This window comes from Manis pentadactyla, chromosome 10 (assembly GCF_030020395.1).
Source record: "Manis pentadactyla isolate mManPen7 chromosome 10, mManPen7.hap1, whole genome shotgun sequence".
Classification (NCBI taxonomy): domain Eukaryota; kingdom Metazoa; phylum Chordata; class Mammalia; order Pholidota; family Manidae; genus Manis; species Manis pentadactyla.
In genome coordinates this window covers 54,403,317-54,423,003 of record NC_080028.1, presented here as the reverse complement: position 1 = coordinate 54,423,003, position 19,687 = coordinate 54,403,317, and the positions used below count along the sequence as shown (strand labels likewise).

Sequence of the window (19,687 nt, the reverse complement as noted above, 5' to 3'; positions counted from 1 at the left end):
GTTCCCCTGGACTCCAGAGATATATTAAAGTAATAGGTGGCATATGTACCATATTACTTCTCAAAGACTTGAAAAGTCTGAACACTGAAATATGACTAACCCTAAGTGTTTTGATGATGGACTGTATATCTGATAATTCTAAAACCATTACAAATATTTTCTCCCATTCCATATGTTACCTTTCACTTTGCTCGTAGTTTCCTTTACTATGCAGAAACCTTTTAATTTATTTTGTTCCATTTGCCTACTATTGCTTTTGTTGGTGTGCTTTGGTGTTATATTTAGGAAATCACTCTCTAGACCAGTGTCATGAATCTTTTTACCCTAAGGTTTTTTCTAGGAGTTTTATAGATTCAGATATCTTAAAATCTTTAAACCACATATCTGATAAGAGGTTAATATATAAAATATACATGGAACTTAAAATTCAATAGCAAAAAACCCCAAATAACCAGACTAAAAAATGGATCTGGGACTTGAATAGACACTCCTCTAAAGAGGGCATACAGTGGTCAACAGGTAAATGAAATGATGCTCAACATCAGTAATACAAATCAAAACCACAATGAGATGTCACCTCACACCTTGGGATAGCTATTATCAAAATAACAAAAGTGCTGGCAAGGATATGGTGAAATTGGAGCACTTGTACACTGTTGGTGGAAATATAAAATGGCACAGCTGTATGGAAAACATAACGGAGCTTCCTAAAAATAAAAAATAGGACTACCATATGATCCAAAAATCTCACTTCTGGGTATACATTCTAAGGAAATGAAATCAGTATCTTATACCCAAAATCCCATGTTCTTTGCAGTACAATTCATAATAGCCAAGATAGGGAAACGTATCTAAATGTCCATCAATGAATGAATGGATAAAGTGGTATATACATACAACAAATAGTAAGCCTTAAAAAAGGAAGTCCTGTCATATGGAATGATATGGATAAATCTGGGGGGACATAATGCTAGGTAAAATTAGCCAATCACAGAAAGACAAATACTGCATGATTCCACTTATATGAAGTATCTAAACTAGTCAAACTCATAGAAACAGAGTAGAATGGTGGTTGCCAGGGGCTGGGGGAAGAGAGAAATGGGGAGTTACTATTCAATAGGGATAAAATTTCAGTTATACAAGATGAATAAATTCTAGAGATCTGCTGTACAACAATGTACTTACAGTGAACAGTACTGCATTGTGCACTTAAAAATTTTTTAAGATGCCAGATTGCAAGTGTCCTTACCACATTAAAAAAAAATTAAAGATTTCTAATTCTTTCACCCCTCATTTACCACTAAAAAGCAATTCTGATAATTGTCTATCTCTCCTTGTGCTTTAATATTCTAAAACATTTATTTAAACAAAAATATTACTCTCACAATGGGTTCATTTTAATAAAGAGCATTCTTTTAACATGCCTTTAAAATAATCACAAAAAAAGCTTAAAAAATTAAACAAGGTATTTAACAGTGATGTGACTGTATTAAGCAATGTAACCTAACATTTACAACATATTTAGACTGCACCTTATGCTAAAAGATATTTAAATTTGAAGATTTTTAAATTACAGCATATTAAGTACAAAGTTAGATAACTTCTATACTGAAAATTAAAATTAAAATATAAAGAAGGTATATGAATTTGCAACATACTATTTGGTTCTTTTACCTGAAAGCAAAGCTTCAAAATCATGCAAAAATAAAGCCATAAATGTAGAAGCACTTACTTAGGAGTTGAAGGACCCCTTGGCCATGTTCCATCTTCATTTTTCTGTTCTATCACTAACACCTGCAAATATGACACAATAAAAGAGGGTTTTTTTTCCTCTTAACTCTGAAGTTAAATTAGCTTTAGAAGATCGGCTGAGTACACTAAGAAACTGAAGTAACTGTATGATTATTTAAAGGACAGTACACAAAGTGGGGAGGTATTCACATTTTGATTCCAAAGCTGGAAAAGGAGACAAAAAGACTTCAAATATAAAAAGTCAGTAACAATAGTCAGAAGAAAAGAAGGTAATCATTGGTTACGTTGTGATTTAAAGTATAGGAAACTTGTAATCAAATAATGTAAATTTTTTGAGTTCAGGGAGCATACTTTCTTTTCTATTTGTAGTTTGTAACATAGCACTGGGCAAAAACAGATGCTCAATAAATGCTGACGGTTTTTGTTAAACATAGTGATGTATCACCTTAGCCACTCTTATGCAAAACATGCGGAACACTGACAGAAAATTCCAAGTTACAGATTATACATGGTTTATTTGGAAATCTGAAATTTGTCTTTATTTACATTATCACTATGCAAATTATAGAATCTTTTAATATATATAAATGGGAGACCTACATTTGTGAGAATCAGACAAGTTCCCTACTGTGACTTGATTAAGACAAACAAAAATCACCTCTAATAAATGCTAAGATAGAATTACGCTTTATCCTAAAACATCCCAGAATTCTTCCTCAAACAAAAATCACCTCTAATAAATGCTAAGATAGAATTATGCTTTATTCTTAAACATCCCAGAATCCTTCCTCATACTTTCTAGTCTAAAAAAGAAGACTTCCTTCAGTTTTTGCTATGGGTGAGTCTATGCAAAGAAGAAAAGCAAAGAATAAAAACTAAGCAAAAATAATTTAAATTGGCAAAAGAAAAATGTGATAATCTCAATAAAAAATTAATATCTATAGTTCTATGGGAAAACTATAATACAGAAAACAAACCATGAAGTAAATTGAACACATTTACAAATTTGAATATATACTACATACTCAGTTTCATTAACTTTTTTCCTTAAAGTTGCAATTTTGTACCCTACTCTATATACTCTTGGTAATAGACTTTTGTGGACTATATGTTTCAGGCCATTTATAAATTGGCATTTGGATCCTAACCATGTAAAATGTGAGCCTGCTTCAGAGCACATTTAACAAACAATAAAACACTGATAAAAAAAATTCATGGAACCATCCAAAAGACAAACAACAACAAATGTTGGCAAGGACGTGGAGAAAGGGGAACCCTCCTACACTGCTGGTGGGAATGTAAATTAGTTCAACCATTGTGGAAAGCAGTATGGAGATTCCTCAAAAAACTCAAAATAGAAATACCATTTGACCCAGGAATTCCATTTCTAGTAATTTACCCTAAGAATGCAGCAGCCCAGTTTGAAAAAGACATATGCACCCCTATGTTTATCGCAGCACTATTTACAATAGCCGAGAAATGGAAGCAACCTAAGTGTCCGTGAGTAGATGAATGGATCAAGAAGATGTGGTACATATACACAATGGAATATTATTCAGCCACAAGAAGAAAACAAATCCTACCATTTGCAACAACATGGATGTAGCTAGAGAGTATTATGCTCAGTGAAATAAGCCAGGTGGAAAAAGACAAATATCAAATGATTTCACTCATATGTGGAGTATAAAAACAAAGAAAAAAAACTGAAGGAACAAAACAGCAGCAGACTCATAAAACCGAAGAATGGACTAACAGTTACCAAAGGGAAAGGGACTGGGGAAGAGGGTGGGAAGGGAGGGACAAGGGGGGATAAAGGGGCATTATGATCAGCAGACATAATGTAGAGGGTGGGGGGCATGGGGAGGGCTGTACAACACAGAGAAGACAAGTAGTGATTCTACAGCATCTTACTACGCTGATGGACAGTGACTGTAATGGGCTATGTGGTGTGGACTTGATGATCGGGGGAGTCTAGTGACCATAATGTCGCTCATGTAATTGTAGATTAATGATACCAAAAAAAAAAAAAAATTCATGGAGCCATGAAGAATACACTAATCAAAATATTAAAGTTGTCTTTTAAAAAAATCAGTATTTCTTACATTCAAAAAACACCTATGATGTATATGCAGCATATAAAGAATAAGTGCACTGTGTACCTACCATCCTGATTCTTAATCATATTCCTCTCCTGCCAACCAGTTAACCATCATCCTCAATTTTCTGATACCATTGCAATATCAGTCATACATCTATATATCTTTATAGATTTATAAAACCGAATTTAATAATTTTTAACTCCTAAAGAAAGTTTTCTTTTCTGCAACTTGTAACTATGTAGACATCTATAAGCTATACATTATATATGTATACACATAACTAAATATATAAATAAGTACATATATATAGACTTAATAGTGACTCAGAGGACTTAAATCAGTTATAAAACAAAAGATTTTTAGCTACAGAAAATTTCAAAGTTATGCATTTAATGTCATTGTTTATGGTTTGTTTTTTAGATGGTCCTAAAACCAAAGTAAGAATCAAGTCAATATTTAAAGTTTAAGCACCACATTTTAATTCCTAAAAGTATTTGTACTTGAAATTCCATGATTTACAGGCACAGATATTAATGTGGAAGGCCATCAGAAATGTTAAAATTCACTCCTTTATTCAAATATATTATCTGACTAAAATTTTGCTCACTTTTAGAAAGGTTTTAAAATTTAATTAAATTTGAGCACACATGCACATACATATACACATGGGTGCATGTGAGAGAGATAAAGACCACCTATTTGGGGAAGCAAACTCTTCAATAATATTACCTTTGTTTCACTTTCTAATAAGGATACTTTCAATTTCAGTAAAAATTTTTTAAAAGCCCAGGATAGTGTTTAGTTCATTTATCATCATTCAGAAGATAACTGTTATAAAATCTGGACAATTTAATGAATATTCTTTGAAACATTCCTATTTCAAAAGATCACATAATCTTATGAAAAAAATTTATTCTGTTATCTGCAATCTGATTAATGCATTCCTATCAAGAACAACAAATTATGTAAGTTTTCTAAGCCTCTGTTTTCTAACATACCTGATGGATAGAATAATAGCCATTACACAGGATCAATCACTAAAAAGATTTAAAGAAATATTTGTAAATTTTTCAAACTGTTCTCCTAGAGCTACCTCATGGCCTAATAGAACCAAGGAGAGAGGTGTATATCTATTGAAAGACAGAAAGAGGGAGTTGGCTGGCTAGGAAGGGGAATACTGATTAAACAGTAGAGTTCCAAGTTCTGTACTCTAGCTCCAGTCAGGTAACTCTGCATTTAAGTATAATACATACTAGATTTTGTAAGATTTCACTTAAGAATATAATGGCTAAAATAAGTCTGAAAATCCCTGTTTTTATAGCCTCGTACAATACTTGTCATATAGTAAGTACTTCCTAAAAATTTATTTCCCTCTGTCTTTCTTAAAATTTAACAACTCACATATCATTGATGTTAATAGTAATTTTACATAAAACGGAACAAAACAAAACACAAACTTCCACATACTGGAGCACTAGGTTCTTTGTTAGGTACTAAATATAAAAACAAAAATGGACACAAAGTCCAACCAAAACAAGGACCTCATAGTCTAGCTGGGGAGCTCAATATATAACTAACTAAAGTACATTAATGAATGATATAAAAGACATATACTTATCTCATTATGGAAGGTAAGGGAGTAATTATTTTTCTCCAACATAGAAAAGTCCTATACCTCAGGTAGATATTGAGAAAGGCTGAAGAGATGATGTAACATCTGAGTTGGAATTTTAAGGATGAATAACCTGATCTGGTTGAACTTCATGATAGGACAGAATGACTACTTTGAATATTTTGATGTTTAAAAGGATTTTTTCATGGATGGAAGCAGACATTGGGAAGAAGGGTACAACAGGCAGATGAACAAGGTATATGAAAGCACAGAAGTATGGAATAGCATAGTATGTTTAGGGAACTATAAGCAGTTCAGTTTGGTATTGTTAGAGTGTGTATCACAGGAAAGGATAATCAAAAGATGCTGGAGTACTAGGCAAATGGTCAAATTCTGACTTGCATGCTACATTAAGGTGACTGGACTTTATTCTACAATTGTTAAGGAACCACAAAGCATTTATGAAAAGGAAGTAATTTTAGAAAGACTACTCTGACAGAAATAAGGAAGATTGGGAACGGACATGCCAAAGACTGGAGCAGAGGGATCTGTTAAGTACTGAAAGGTAAAGGTTGGGAGTGGAACAGAGAGAAATTCAAGAAATATCTAGAATCAGTAGGACTTGCTAATTGTGTCTAAACATCTTTATTTCTCAACATATTCATTTCATTGGATTATATCATAAAGAAAGACACATTCTAGGAGGGGTTGGCAAACTTCGATTCACTTAGCTCACTGACTGCTTTTGTAAATAAAGTTTGTTGCTTATGTATCATCTTATGGCTACTTTTGTACTACTACAAGGACAGAGTTGTAGTTGTGACAGAGACCATATGAACTGCTGAGCCAAAAATATTTACTACTTGATCCTTTACAGAAAGTCTGCTGAATCTTCTTACTAGCTGTTTTCTTGATGGAAAATAACTTCTTTTTAAAAACTAAGTTATAGTCAAGCTTAAGGAAAGCAGCAAAAGTTATAGCTAGTGAGCAGCAGGGATAGGGAAGAGTGGAGTTAGAAAGAGGAAGCCAGATACAGCTGAAACCATTAGAGATTGTCAGGATAGTCAAAGTTTGTGACTCCAAAAAGCTCCCCATATGCTTACAATAAACAGTGCTGCTAAACAATACCTGTCCTTGGTATAAACCAGCATCCTGAATGGTGCTGTCTGGTTTATTCAATGGTTCAAATGTATTACTCATGTATTTGTTCCACAATCTGGTCTCCTTTTCATCTGGAATACTGAAGATTTTTCTTATTTCCTTTTCAATTGTATCTAGATTTAAGGAGGAAAGATATGTAAATATATTTTAAAATATACCACACATAGCTAAGTGCTCACCAGCATAAAAATCCTAAATTTAAAATACTGCTATAATAGCAAGAATAAACAAACAAATATGTTGGAAATACATAAAAACAATAAAGAAGGTTAAGACCAGGTGTGTTTTTTAAGACAATATGGTAATTATAACTCTGACATAGATTACTTGGGGAAGTTAAGACCTCAAAAGATAAGAGAGTTCAATCATGTAACACTAAAGTATACTTTATGTTATACAGGATGAACTTCAACTTTTTACACACATTATTAAATCAATACATGTTCTGATGATATGTTGGAGTTAGGAATTAAAAAATGACTTACATGTTACAGATGCAAAAATTGTTCAAAAGAACAAATTTAAGCATAATTTAAAGTAAACTGAATATAATTTATAGTTTGAATAGCTAACAAAAATTTATAAACAGACTATATGGACAAAAAGAAAAGGAAAAGTCCTTTGAAGGGGTATCTGAATCGCCCTCAATTTCTTGTTTTCAAGGTAAAACCACATTTTCCTTATTTCTAAATAAATTATCTGAGTGGAAGAAGTCTTTTTAAACTACAGCAGCTTAACCTGCTATAAAGTAAGATACAAGAGTATCTACATATTTGAGAGTATAGATATAGTTAGGTTTCAGTACCATACAGTTAAATCAATATTTAAAACTTTTAAACATTAGACAGAAATACTAAAAAATACTATTAAATCTACTGAATTACTAACTTGCCTAACTTAGATTTAAGAAAACTAATTAAAATATTTATGACATAAGAAGAGATGTAAAATAATCCCCAATTTTAGAATACTTGGTTAGTTTTGGGAAAAAAATTTGTAAAATACAAAACCTAATAATATGTTATCTGAAGAAATATAAAAATCCATACCTATCCAGTATAATAAGATAAATTTAGTCCAGTAATACTGTTTATATTCTACTTAGCTGTTGTTCTTTAACAGTCTTGTAGTCAATGAGATTTTGATTAAGGCATTAAATTAGTAAATCTTGCAGTGTATCTCAAAACTTAAAGCAAATTAACCAGAATATTTAATTACATAAAATAATTATACTGACAGTACTGCTTTCTATTTTGATGGAGTTTTTCTTTTTGTTTTTTTTTTCTATCTAAAGGTATACAGAAAAATGCACATTTTCTGTATATCATGATAAACTTCCAAAGTGGACACACCCACATAACCAGCACCCAGATCAAGAAAACAAAACATTCCCTAGGAAGGCGGGTAGAAGCAGCAGCTGAGGACAGAGGTCATTGTAGTCTTTCTATAGAAATGAATACTTCAGTCCTGAGTGCAGAAATAATTCTTGCTCATTGCAAAAATTCAGAAAATACAAATAAAATATCTACCTAGAGATAACCACTGTTAACATTTCTTCTTCCAGACATGTCTGTGATGATCACACAGACATTTATATACCTAACAATTGGCCCCTTGAACAACTCAGGGGTTAGAGGCAATGACCCCCACACCTGTCCCATGCAGCTGAAAATTTCATGTGTGACTTTTGATTCCTCAAAAACGTAACTATTAATAGCCTACTGTTGCTACTGTTGACCAGAAGCCTTATCAATAACATATCTAGCTAACACATATTTTGTAGGTTATATGTATTACATACTGTATTCTTCCACTAAAGCTACAGAAAATTTTTCAGATTGTTGCAAATCTCCAAAAACGTTTCCAGTATGTTAACTGAAAAAATCCACATATATGTCGACCCATGCAGTTCAAACCCATGATGTTCAAGGGGCAACTATATATACAAATACACAGTCCCTCTTCATTGAGTTTTGTAATCTGTTCACATGCAGGGGAAGAACATCACAGGCAAAAGAAAGAGTAATGCAAAGGACCTGAGGTGGGAATGTATGGTGTTTAGAAGAGCATGGTACACCAATGTGACTGAAGTGTAATGAGGGTGGAAATAAGACCATAAAGGTACTCATACAGGATCATATAGAATCCTGTGAGTGAAAATTTTCTACTTTATCTGAGTAAGAAGAGAAGCAATTGAGTTTTCAACAAAAAAGTGGCATGAGCTGCTTGATATTTTAAAGTTCACTTTTGCTTCAGGTGAAGAACAAACTGTCGGATATCAAGAATGGGAGACTAAGCAACTGCAGCAAGCCAACACAAAATGGCAGCAATGGAAGCAATGTTGAGTGGTCACACTGAGAGTAGATTCTGAAAGAAATGCTTAGAAGATATGCTGATATACATGCAGCATGAGAAATAAAAGAGAATCAGAATGATATCAAGGTGTTTGGCCTGAGCAACTAGAAGAATGCAAATGATGATTACTCAGATGGGGAAGAAAGACAGGGTAGCAGGTTTAGGGGGAAAGGAAGAGAATTTAGTTTCATACATGTTATATCTTGAGATTCTTATAGACACAAGTGAAGATATGGAGTGGCTGAAACTGGAATTAATGGAAAGTTCTGGATAGGTGAAATAAATTCATAAGATATCGATATGCAGAAAGTACTTAAATCCAGGAGACTAGAGGAAATCACCAAGGAAAAGAGAGGGGATACAAGGACTCCACGTGGAGGCACTGATGTTTTAAGATAAGCAGTATGAAGATACTCTTAGAAAGGACTCTGAGACTATGCAGCCAGGGAGAACTTGTAGCCTGGAAGCCATGTGAAGATAAAGTATTTCTAGATGGAAAAGTGAATAAGTATGTTAATTTTTGCTGGCTGATTAAGGAAATGGAAGACTCTGAACCTGCCAATGTACAAGTGATGAGACTATCATAGAAACAGTGTCAAGGGAGTGGTAGACTAGAATGTCTGATGTAATGGGCTCGAGAATGGGAGTAGAGGAAGTGGTAAGCCAGAAAGCAGGATGCTCAAGTTGAGATTTGGTAAGTGCAGTTACAGATAATGTCAGTCTAGGGTGTAACTACCGGAACTGGGGGCTGGAGGCTGGGGTGCACATCAAGATCCCTGGGGTTGAAAATGTCAAGATGTTGACAGCATGTGTAAATTTTTCCATAAATTAATCCAACTCTATTAGGCAGTTAATGAAAAGCATGGAGAGGTAGGAAAAATATTAATACAGATAACAGAAATAAAACTGTTGTGACAAATGCTTCTAGTAGGAAGATTTAATAAGAAAGTTAAGCATTTTTATTAATAAATTTTATAAACATAAAGCATTTTCAACAAGTTTTCCACCAAAAATTATTTTTTCAGTGTATCTTTAAAGAAAAAAATAAGACCAAATTTTATCTTCCCGATTAGAACATATCCAGTATGTAAATATATCAACGTAGGGAGAAAAATATTCAAAGGCACTGTATTTTGGCTCTGAATGTGGTAAATTATTTGTATCGTGTCCATGGCTACTATCATTTTTATTATAAATTAGTATAGGTAGTATTAGCTGAAAATGGGACATTTTATTAATTTGGTAAAAACAGAAAACAGGTATCTGTATTTATTAATGCTATTTATATAATTTATATAGCTCTATATCATGTTCATTGCTATTTTGATAATTTTTAACCAAGGTTTTTAAAAAGACCACAAGGGAAAAATATACATCCCATATTTCTTATTAGCCAAATTCGTATTGTTTCAAAACTCACTTCTGTTACAAAAACAAAATCAGCCCAATTAACATTTGTGGATTCTGTAAGGCAGCAATTAAGATATAAAACTGGGATAAGAGCTCTGGTATGGAGTTGAAACACTGGCTCTATCAGTTGGTACCAGGGTGAATTTAGGTAGGTTACATAACCTGTCTAAGTCTGGGCCTCACTCATAAGATGAGGACACAGTGTTGTTGAGGTTTAAATGAGACATTTCCTGTAAATACCTAAAACTTATTAAATACTCAATAACTGCTAACTACCATGAAAACAGTAACCATGAAGTCTATAAAATTACTGATTTGATTAAATTTTTGCAAAGCTTTTTACTTAGCAAACTTGCTCTAATATAACTTTCAAACTTTTAAAACTAAGACCTACAGTAAGAAATTGGCACCCAGGACATACATATACATGTTGCTTTTTTCTATTCTGATATTTCCATTCCATTCTCTTTACTCACAAAACTGACAACCAAAGTATAGACAAATCTGAAAAACAGTAAGACAATAAGAAATTTAGCCCTACAAAAATTCCATTCATATACAATATAGAGACATATGTCCAGTGTGTGAGGCATTTTAAAATATTAGTAAATTTAAACTATGTTGATTAAAAATCTATGAAAAATAACAAACTTTTTGAAGATTCTTTATAAAATATATCCATCCTTAACAAATTTTTAGTACTTAATCTGAGAATTTCATAATGCTTGTTTTGAATTCAGAAATTAACCTAGTTGCTGATTTTCACATGAGTTTTAAAGTAGTATTATGTAAAGTAATGCTCTAAAATAAAATGTGATTATTTCATATTTATATATAATGTTCCTATAGAAATGAAGAAGAAAATATAAAACTTTTAATTGACTAGAAAATATTATCTGTATCAAGTGTTTAAGAGGTAACTTTTCATATTCCAACTGGCTAAACATCTGAGATTAGTCTCTGACTTAAATTTAACAGACTATCCTTGCTCAATAGATCTGCAGATTCTTTTTGCATATTTTAATATAATGATTAATGTAATTTTACATATTGAAAACTTTCGGTACTTAGTATATAGAAATGTTTTATTTTCATGGATATGTTCCATAAATCTAGAAATTCACAAGTTAAGTAATTTATCAATAATATAGTAACATTTATATATGGAATTCCTAATATTTTAAGCATTCCTTTCAGAAAGATGACTGAATGAGTTTACTGAAAATGCATCTCAAGCTTATAAATATTCTAACTAAATAAAACGGGGAAAAATAAAAAAATTATACATAATATTTTATATGGCAAAAAAATGAGGATTAACAAAGTACTGGATATTGAATAATTGTACTCTTTCATGAAAAATATAGGTTAAGCATATTTTCTGCTATGAAATGGTAAGTGACGAAAGCCAAATAAATTTATGAAATTCAGAAATACTTTTAATCAAAGTGTACTTAATGATTGGTTCCAACAAGGAAAGCTATATGGTGCTTTAATAAATAAATTTGCTAATCTCTCTGTTCTTGCTAAGAAGTTCTGTGTTAAGCATTATGTCCTCCTCAACTGTTTAAATTTTCTAACAAGATCACTATTATTACTATTACTTTTGTTTTCTAATAATTTTATTTGAAAATAAATAACTACCTTTTATAATTTTTACTTTGAGTTGTGTTTCATCAAAAAGTTCTGTAATTTTGCTTCTAAATTCATAATCATTTATTTAAAAAACATTCTATTTAATACATTCTTGATCTGAAGTTTAAAAGGTGGCTTTTAAACAGAATGAAAAAATCTGATACATCTTAACATAGATTTAAATAAATATATAGAGGGAGCTAGGTATATTTATACTTGAGACTGTAATTCCCTAACTTACTCATTATAAAAAAAAAATCAATATATTCGATAATGCTAAGCCTACTGCCTTACTTAAGTAGCTAATTTATTATATTTCAAATGAATAAACTGAGCGAATAAAATAAAACTGAGAGAAAAAAGGAAATAAACAATTGTCATTTTCCATGCTAAGAAGGGGAAACATTACTAATATATGGATATATATATATTACCTGACAAAGTTTTATTTAATTAAATTTTTGTTTAAAGTTCTATTTTAATTTATTTCAGGTTACAAACATGATATACAGTTTTCAAAATGCTAAAGTAAAATAACTATTTGTTATTTTTTTAAAAAGGAAAATGGCACTAAAATATTAAAATATTAAACTCCTCTAATAATGTAAAGTAGACCTAGAAACAACAAATAATTCAACTTCAAGCTAGGACATACTGCATCAAGCTTGGAAATCTGTAATGTTTAAGTATAAACTCTTAAAATGGTTATTATCCCAGTAGTGTGCCACAGCAAATAAAATTATGACTGTAATTTCTAACAGCAAGAGTTAAAGAGACAGGATCTTACATTACCTATTGTGTCAGCTTTGCTAAATCTTCGCGTTACAACATTGTTCATGTTTCCATTTTCACAGAGCTTCAATTCCGTGAGGTATACTTCTACTTTGCAGTGCTTTACAAACATACCCTGTTCAACCACCTAAAAAACAAACAAATCAGTGTCAGCTATAGCTCAATGTATTTCACTGTCTCAAATAAAAACACATTTCTCTAAAGCTTAGAAACAACTGCAGATCTCCAATGAAAGACAGTAACTATAAAACCTGTCAATTTAAAGTAAAAAATATTGGACAATTAAAAAAGCAAGAAACATTTCTGGAAATTTTAATATCTAACAGAAAATGAAATATTATGATATTAACAAGCACTTTGAAAAGGCACTTAGATCTATGTAGATAATGTTGATATACCATTAACAATACATTCAGTATTTATGGGGAGAAAACTTACCCCAAATGTAAATATACAGCTCTACTTAAAAATCCAGACATACTTGTAGCTTTTAGTACTTGATCTCAAGCAGAAAACCTTGAACAATTTTAAGTTTCATATAACTGCAGTTAGCCACACCTATAACATCATTCTATGTTAAAATAAATCTTTTAAAATAACTTCAAATTACTGCTACCAAATATTCAGCTATGCCCTGTAACTGATATGTTAGTTTTCCATCCTAAGATGACTTTGTCTGACCTTTAAATACACTTAGTAATTCTATGCAACAAATGAAAGAAAAAAAAAAAGCTGATAAACATGCAAGCAATAAAGCAGAAAAAAAGAAAATATGTATATTATTAGGGTCACCTTTTTAATACATATATTTCCTTTTGATCTTCTAAAGGTTAACTGTAGAATTTCAGTCATGAATACTGTTTCTGAAAATAGTAATAGGCCTGATATGTGATACATTAGACAAATATGGAAAGGGAGGCTCCAAATGACTGTTGTACTCACAAGCTTAGCGTCAATTCAGTAAAGGACTTAAAAATTTGTCTTTCAATTGCAGGGAAATTGTTTTAGCTCAAAAAATTCAAATGTAGTTTAGTACTTAATGCTGATACCAACACTAATTTGTGTCATTTATTCTCCTAATTATATTTGCTACATTCACATTTCTAAGACAGGCTAACTACCTATACCTCTCCTTCAGTTAATTCATTTCAAAAACTAATATCTAAATTGTCTAACTCTAACTAATGTAATGTGTTTTAAATCTCTTATGCTTATTTATTTTGAGGTTAAGATTGTAGCAAGAATATATATAAAATTTAGAGATTACTTGTAGTTATATTTAAGTAGAAAAATAAGGAATAAAAAATTCCTATTAATTAGATATTTCTGCTCTGGGACTCAGTATCTGAGTTAGAATCCCGAAGTAATGTTATATTAAGGTAGCTATCAATCATTAAGGTTTCTAAAATTGATGTACGTACAGGTCTCACGTTTGTGAGGAAAAAAAATGGTATAATCAACAGAGCAGGTATCTGGATAAACAGGCTAAAATAACAAAAAATTTAAAAATACCTAATTATGATTTATATTGAGGTATCTACATTCTAAATAAGCATAATTTTCTACAAATAAGAATTTGTCCTGAAAAGAACCTGGTAATTTATTAGAAAGTCATTGTAAACCATGAAAACAAAACATCAAGAGTATCTTAAAATCCACACTTTACTGGGGTTCAGAATTTTTCTCTTTTTTTCCTTCTTTCCAACAATATTTTATACTGCTAAAGCCCTCATCATCACTACTCAGAATACAACTACTATATTTACAAGATATTTTACTACTTCCAAAAGTTGTATATTAAAAAAGTCATTCTTTTAAAGAAAATGATTTTGTCCTCCAACTATTCTTATTTGAAAAGACCATACTATATGATTAAAACTTGAATACAACAGCACCATAGCATATTTATATATTATGTTATGCTCTATGTAGATTACTTGTTTATATAACATCTCTTTATATTTGTTTACATAAAGTCTCCAACCTTCATTAAAAATGTGCTAAAAACAACCATTTAAAATGATGACTTGAAGATTGTGTAACAGGAAGAAATAGACAAAATGGTATACTTACTTGACAGTTACCTAATTATTATAACCATTAAAATATATATTTGAAATAAGACTGGTAGGTGAAGATTCAGAAATAATAGTTATGTTTCAGAATTAGGTGACAGTTAAAATGTTTTTTTCTAGGTGAATTATAATGTTGTTATATTATAAATAAGGAACTAGCACAAGATGAAATCTGATTCCTTGTCCTAAATTTAAGAATTTATAGCTACATAATAGTATTTCCACTAAATTATAGCCACAGTAAAGGTAAGTCTCTACTAAGCTAGTGAGGGAAATAAAAGTTTATGTTGAATTAAAATAAGCATAATTTCTATTTGTTTATCTTGCTATGAACATTAGAGAGCATTTTGTTCAAAGCCATAAAACATATCTGATAAACCTAATGTAGTCTACTTTTTATATTGGTGTATGAAAGTATCACAGACATTTTATTTCAAGTGTCTATTTCTCTTTTGGAAACATTCATTTCTAAAAAAACCTGGTACTCTAAAACAATTTGATAACACTGGGCTTAATGGACACATTAACTATTTTTGAGGAATTTTGCAGCACTTACTGAGCACCTCTACTTAGTGCCAGGAATACACAGGTGAATTGGACCTGGTCGCTGGAGTCAGGGAGAGAATACCTAGTGATAAAGAGTCAAGTCAAGAAGTGTAATACAACTAAGAAATCCTAGGTATAAATGCGTAATAAACAAATCATACATGTGAAATTCCATCCACAAATATTTCAGGACCCATTTCTTCAAAAACAAGGACCCAAACAGAATTATAATAACATTATCCCACCTAAAAAATTAAAATTAATCCCTTAATATCAAATATTCAGTCAATATTCACATTGTTCTTGCTGTCTCATTTTAGTATGTTTCTAACAGGATCCAAATAAAACCCATATACTGCAATTGGCTGGTAAGTTTCTTAGGTGTTTTTTAACTGAAAAGTTCACCATTAATTTTTTACTTTAGTAAGACTACTTCACAGATGGTGAGATATATTCTAAACAAGTTGTAAATAATATTAGCTTCATTAATTAACCAGTGCCTAGATCAGGGGTGGACAAACAATGACCCCCAGGCTAAATCTGACTCACCATCTATTTTTGTAAATAACATTTTACTGGAACACAATGTTGCCCATTTATTTACAAATCACGTATGGCTGCTTTTGCCTCAGAGATGAATAGTTCCCAGAAACCATTTTGGGCCACAAAACTGAAAATATTTATTATCTGGCCCTTTAAAGAAGAAGTTTGTAAGACTAGCAGCCCCCATCCTGCCTGGCCATTAATTCATTAGGTCTCTTTAACTTCGCTCAGTAATGTCTTATAATTTTCAGCGTAGAGAAGTACAGCTTTTTTTAGGTTTATTCCTATGAACTTTGATTTGTTGTAAAAGTTATTTAGATTCAGCTTTGTTACCAATAAAGTTTTTCCATACTGAAAAGCTTGCTGTACATAGCTAACTTGCTAAACTCGTTCTAATTACCAGTACAATTTTTAGAATTTTCAACATATGCAATCATGTCTTCTAGAACATTAATTCTATTTCTTTTTAAATTCTATTCTTTCATTATTTTCCTTGTATTACCAGACTAGCCAAGACCTCTAGGACAGGTCTTGTTTTGTCCCTGAATTAAGAGGGAGAGCTCTGAATATTTTACCAACTAATGTTTGCAGTAGGTTTCTATTCTTAATTTACTACAAGTTTTTTTAAAAAACCAAACATGGATATTGAGTTTTATCAAATGCTTTTTCTGCCTCTATTGAGGTTATTTTTCTTCTTTATTTGGCTAATAGCAAAATGGTAATGTGATTTTCAAAGTTAAGTCAAAATTGTGTTTGAAAAAAATCCAGCTTGGCCATTTTTTTAAATTGTCTTTTTTACATATTGCTGGGTTGGGCGTGCTATGTTTAATATGTTTTAATATTGGCTTGCTAATACTGCATAAAATTAAGCATCTATGTTATTGAGATTAGTCTCTAATTTTTCTTTCTTGCTATGTCCTCTGGGTTTTGTGTCATGTTTAGCCTCACAAAATAAGTTGGGTTCCTTCTTCTGCTCTCTGGAAGTTTGTGTAGGATTGGTATACTTCCTCCTTAAATATTTGGTAGAGTATATTGGTGAAGACTGCTGCACCTGTAGTTTTTCTTGTGGGAAGCTTTTCTTTTAACAATTCAATTTCTTTAATAATATAGGGTAATATGCATTTTTATTTCAAGTTGTTAAAAAATGTGAATATTAACTCAATATTTGATATTAAGGGATGAATTTTAATTTTTAGGTGGGATAATGTTATTATAGTTCTGTTTGGGTCCTTGTTTTTGAAGAAATGGGTCCTGAAATATTTGTGGATGGAATTTCACATGTCTGATTTATTTATTACACATTTATACCTAGGATTTCCTAGTTGTGTTACACTTCTTGACTTGACTCTTTATCACTAGGTATTCTCTCCCTGACTCCAGGGACCAGGTCCAATTCACTTGTGCATTCCTGGTACTAAGTAGAGGTGCTCAGTAAGTGCTACAAAATTCCTCAAAAATAGTTAATGTGTCCACTAAGCCCAGTGTTGTCAAATTGTTTAAGAGTACCAGGTTTTTTTTAGAAAGGAATTCTTTTTAAAAGTCTTTAGGCTTGGATATGATGTCTTTTTCATTCCTAACATAGGTCATTTTTGCCTATTCTCTTTTTATTCCTGACTCATCTTTATTTTACTGATCTAATTTCACTAGTCTCTACAAATCAACTTTACTCATTTAGTGTAGGTTTTTCTCTATTTTATTAATGTCTACATTATTCTTTCTTCATTAGGCTTTCCTTTTCTTCTGTTAACTTCTTATGACAACAGATTTTCAAACTTTCTTTTCCAATATGTGGTATTTAAGCTACAAAGCTCCTTCTAAGAATGGCTTTAGTTGTTCTTTTGTGTTGTATTGTTATCATCATTCAGTTTAAAATATGCCTAGTTTTATTTTTCATTCCCTCTTTGACCCAAGAATTACTTATAAGTATATTGGTTCCTTTTCTAAGTAGCTGGGAGATAATCTAGTTATCTTTTTAGTGACTCCTAAATTCCAGTTGGGACATAAAATACTGAGTAATTTCTAACATTAGAAATATATTGGAATTTGCTTGATGGCCCAGCATATGGCCAATTTTGGTAAAAATTCCACTTAAAAAGAATTTGTGTTTTGCACTGACTAAGTACAATGCATGTCAATTAGGTCATGGTGGGTAATCACATTGTTCAAATCTGCTTCCAAGCTCACTCATGTGGTTGTTGGTAGGCCTCAGTTTCTCTTCAGCTGTTAGCAGAGACTTCAGTTCCTCATCATGTAAGTCTCTCCATAGACCGCCCATATGGCATATGGGTTCACTCAGAGTGACTGATCTGATACAGAGAGCAAAGAGCACTCCCAAGTTTGAAGTACCAAGATCTTTTATAAACTAATCTCAGAAGTGACATATTATCACGCAGTATTTTACTGACAGAGACCAACCCTGATACACTGTGGGAGATTACACAATCATGTGAGTATCAGGAGGTGGTGATCACCAGGGAGCGTCTTTGAGGCTGGCTACTATACAGACCACCCTCAAGCCCCCGATGAGTCAGTTCCTCCCCACAACATGCAAAATATACTTGTGCCTTGCAAAAGCCCCCACAAGTCCCACTTGCCTCATTCCAGTATAGCATCAACTCAAAAGTTCTGAAACTTTTCATCTATATCTGATTCAGGTACAGATAAGGATTCTTGGGTGTATTTCCTTAAGCATCTTGAATATAGTTACTCCTGAGCTATAATCCTGTGAACTAAGAGGTTAAGTTTTCTACCTCTCACACACCCAAAGTAATAAGGGTGGGGCACGCAGAAGATGATCTTTCAGATATTCCCGTCAAAAAGTGGGAAAAGAAGAGGTATGAAAGAGTCAATCGTCCATAGAAATTCTGAAATCCACCTGGGAAAACACTGAACGTGCCTTGAATAGGGCTTACTTCTGCCCTTACCTGAAGATGACTGGAACAATTGATTCTGCTTTCTATGTCATCTTTTCCCATGAAAGTTAGCACATGTTTGTTGCTGAGTTAATTCGTAGTCTGATTCCTGCTTGTAATAGTCTGGGAGGCCAAAAGTCTCTTTCATTTTATACTATCTCTTGCAGTCCAAGACGGCAGTGGTTCTTAAAATAACTTTGGTGGGGCTCCAGAGGATCTCACTGGAGTCTCATTCCATTGGACAAAAGTCACACCCACAAATGTCCTCTAGATAAGTCTTCTCCATCTTGTGTTTATGCTGAGAAGGCTGAGAGACAATGTCCTTAAGCTTCTTAGGAGCCCTGTTGTTTTTGAAGCCACATTTTGAAAGGAGTGTGAAGTAAACCCTGAAATTCTTTAAAGGGCCTTTTGTCTGAACAGGATGGTGAGGCACTACCTTTGATTTTTCTGAGGTTTTAACAAAGAATTTTACAGTCACACCATTGGCTTTAGATCATGCTTTCCTAAGAATGCCTTGAGTTTGATTTTTGCTCAGAAACACTTCTTAGTTTTAGTATTGCCTATCATCTGGAGAGGCTGGCAATCTTCAAAACTAGCAAGTCTTAGCTTCTTTTTATTTAACAGTCCTTTTTTTAGCTTCTCTTTCTCTTCTCACATTGACTAAAAGAAGCACAAGAAGAAACCAGGCAGTACTTTCAACGCTTTGGCAGCTCATTTAATTCATTAGATATATTTTTTGTACTACCATTGACCTGCTGCTAAACTTCCTGCTACTTTATAACAAAGATTACTTTA

At 32.1% G+C, this 19,687-nt stretch overlaps 1 protein-coding gene across 4 annotated transcripts in view; it reads right to left on the bottom strand.

The window, feature by feature from the left end:
- Positions 1 to 19,687, bottom strand: part of USP15 (ubiquitin specific peptidase 15) — a 138,274-nt gene that overhangs the window by 71,984 nt on the left and 46,603 nt on the right. For all 4 annotated transcript variants that reach the window (XR_005026753.2, XM_036894893.2, XM_036894894.2 and 1 more), the window contains exons 4-6: positions 12,817 to 12,943; positions 6,592 to 6,737; positions 1,733 to 1,794 (exon numbers count right to left, since the gene is read on the bottom strand). Coding sequence is in view for 3 of the 4 variants with exons in the window: in XM_036894893.2 (XP_036750788.1) it covers positions 1,733 to 1,794; positions 6,592 to 6,737; positions 12,817 to 12,943 (335 nt within the window). In the remaining variant the exon portion in view is untranslated. The remainder of the gene's footprint in view (positions 1 to 1,732; positions 1,795 to 6,591; positions 6,738 to 12,816; positions 12,944 to 19,687) is intronic.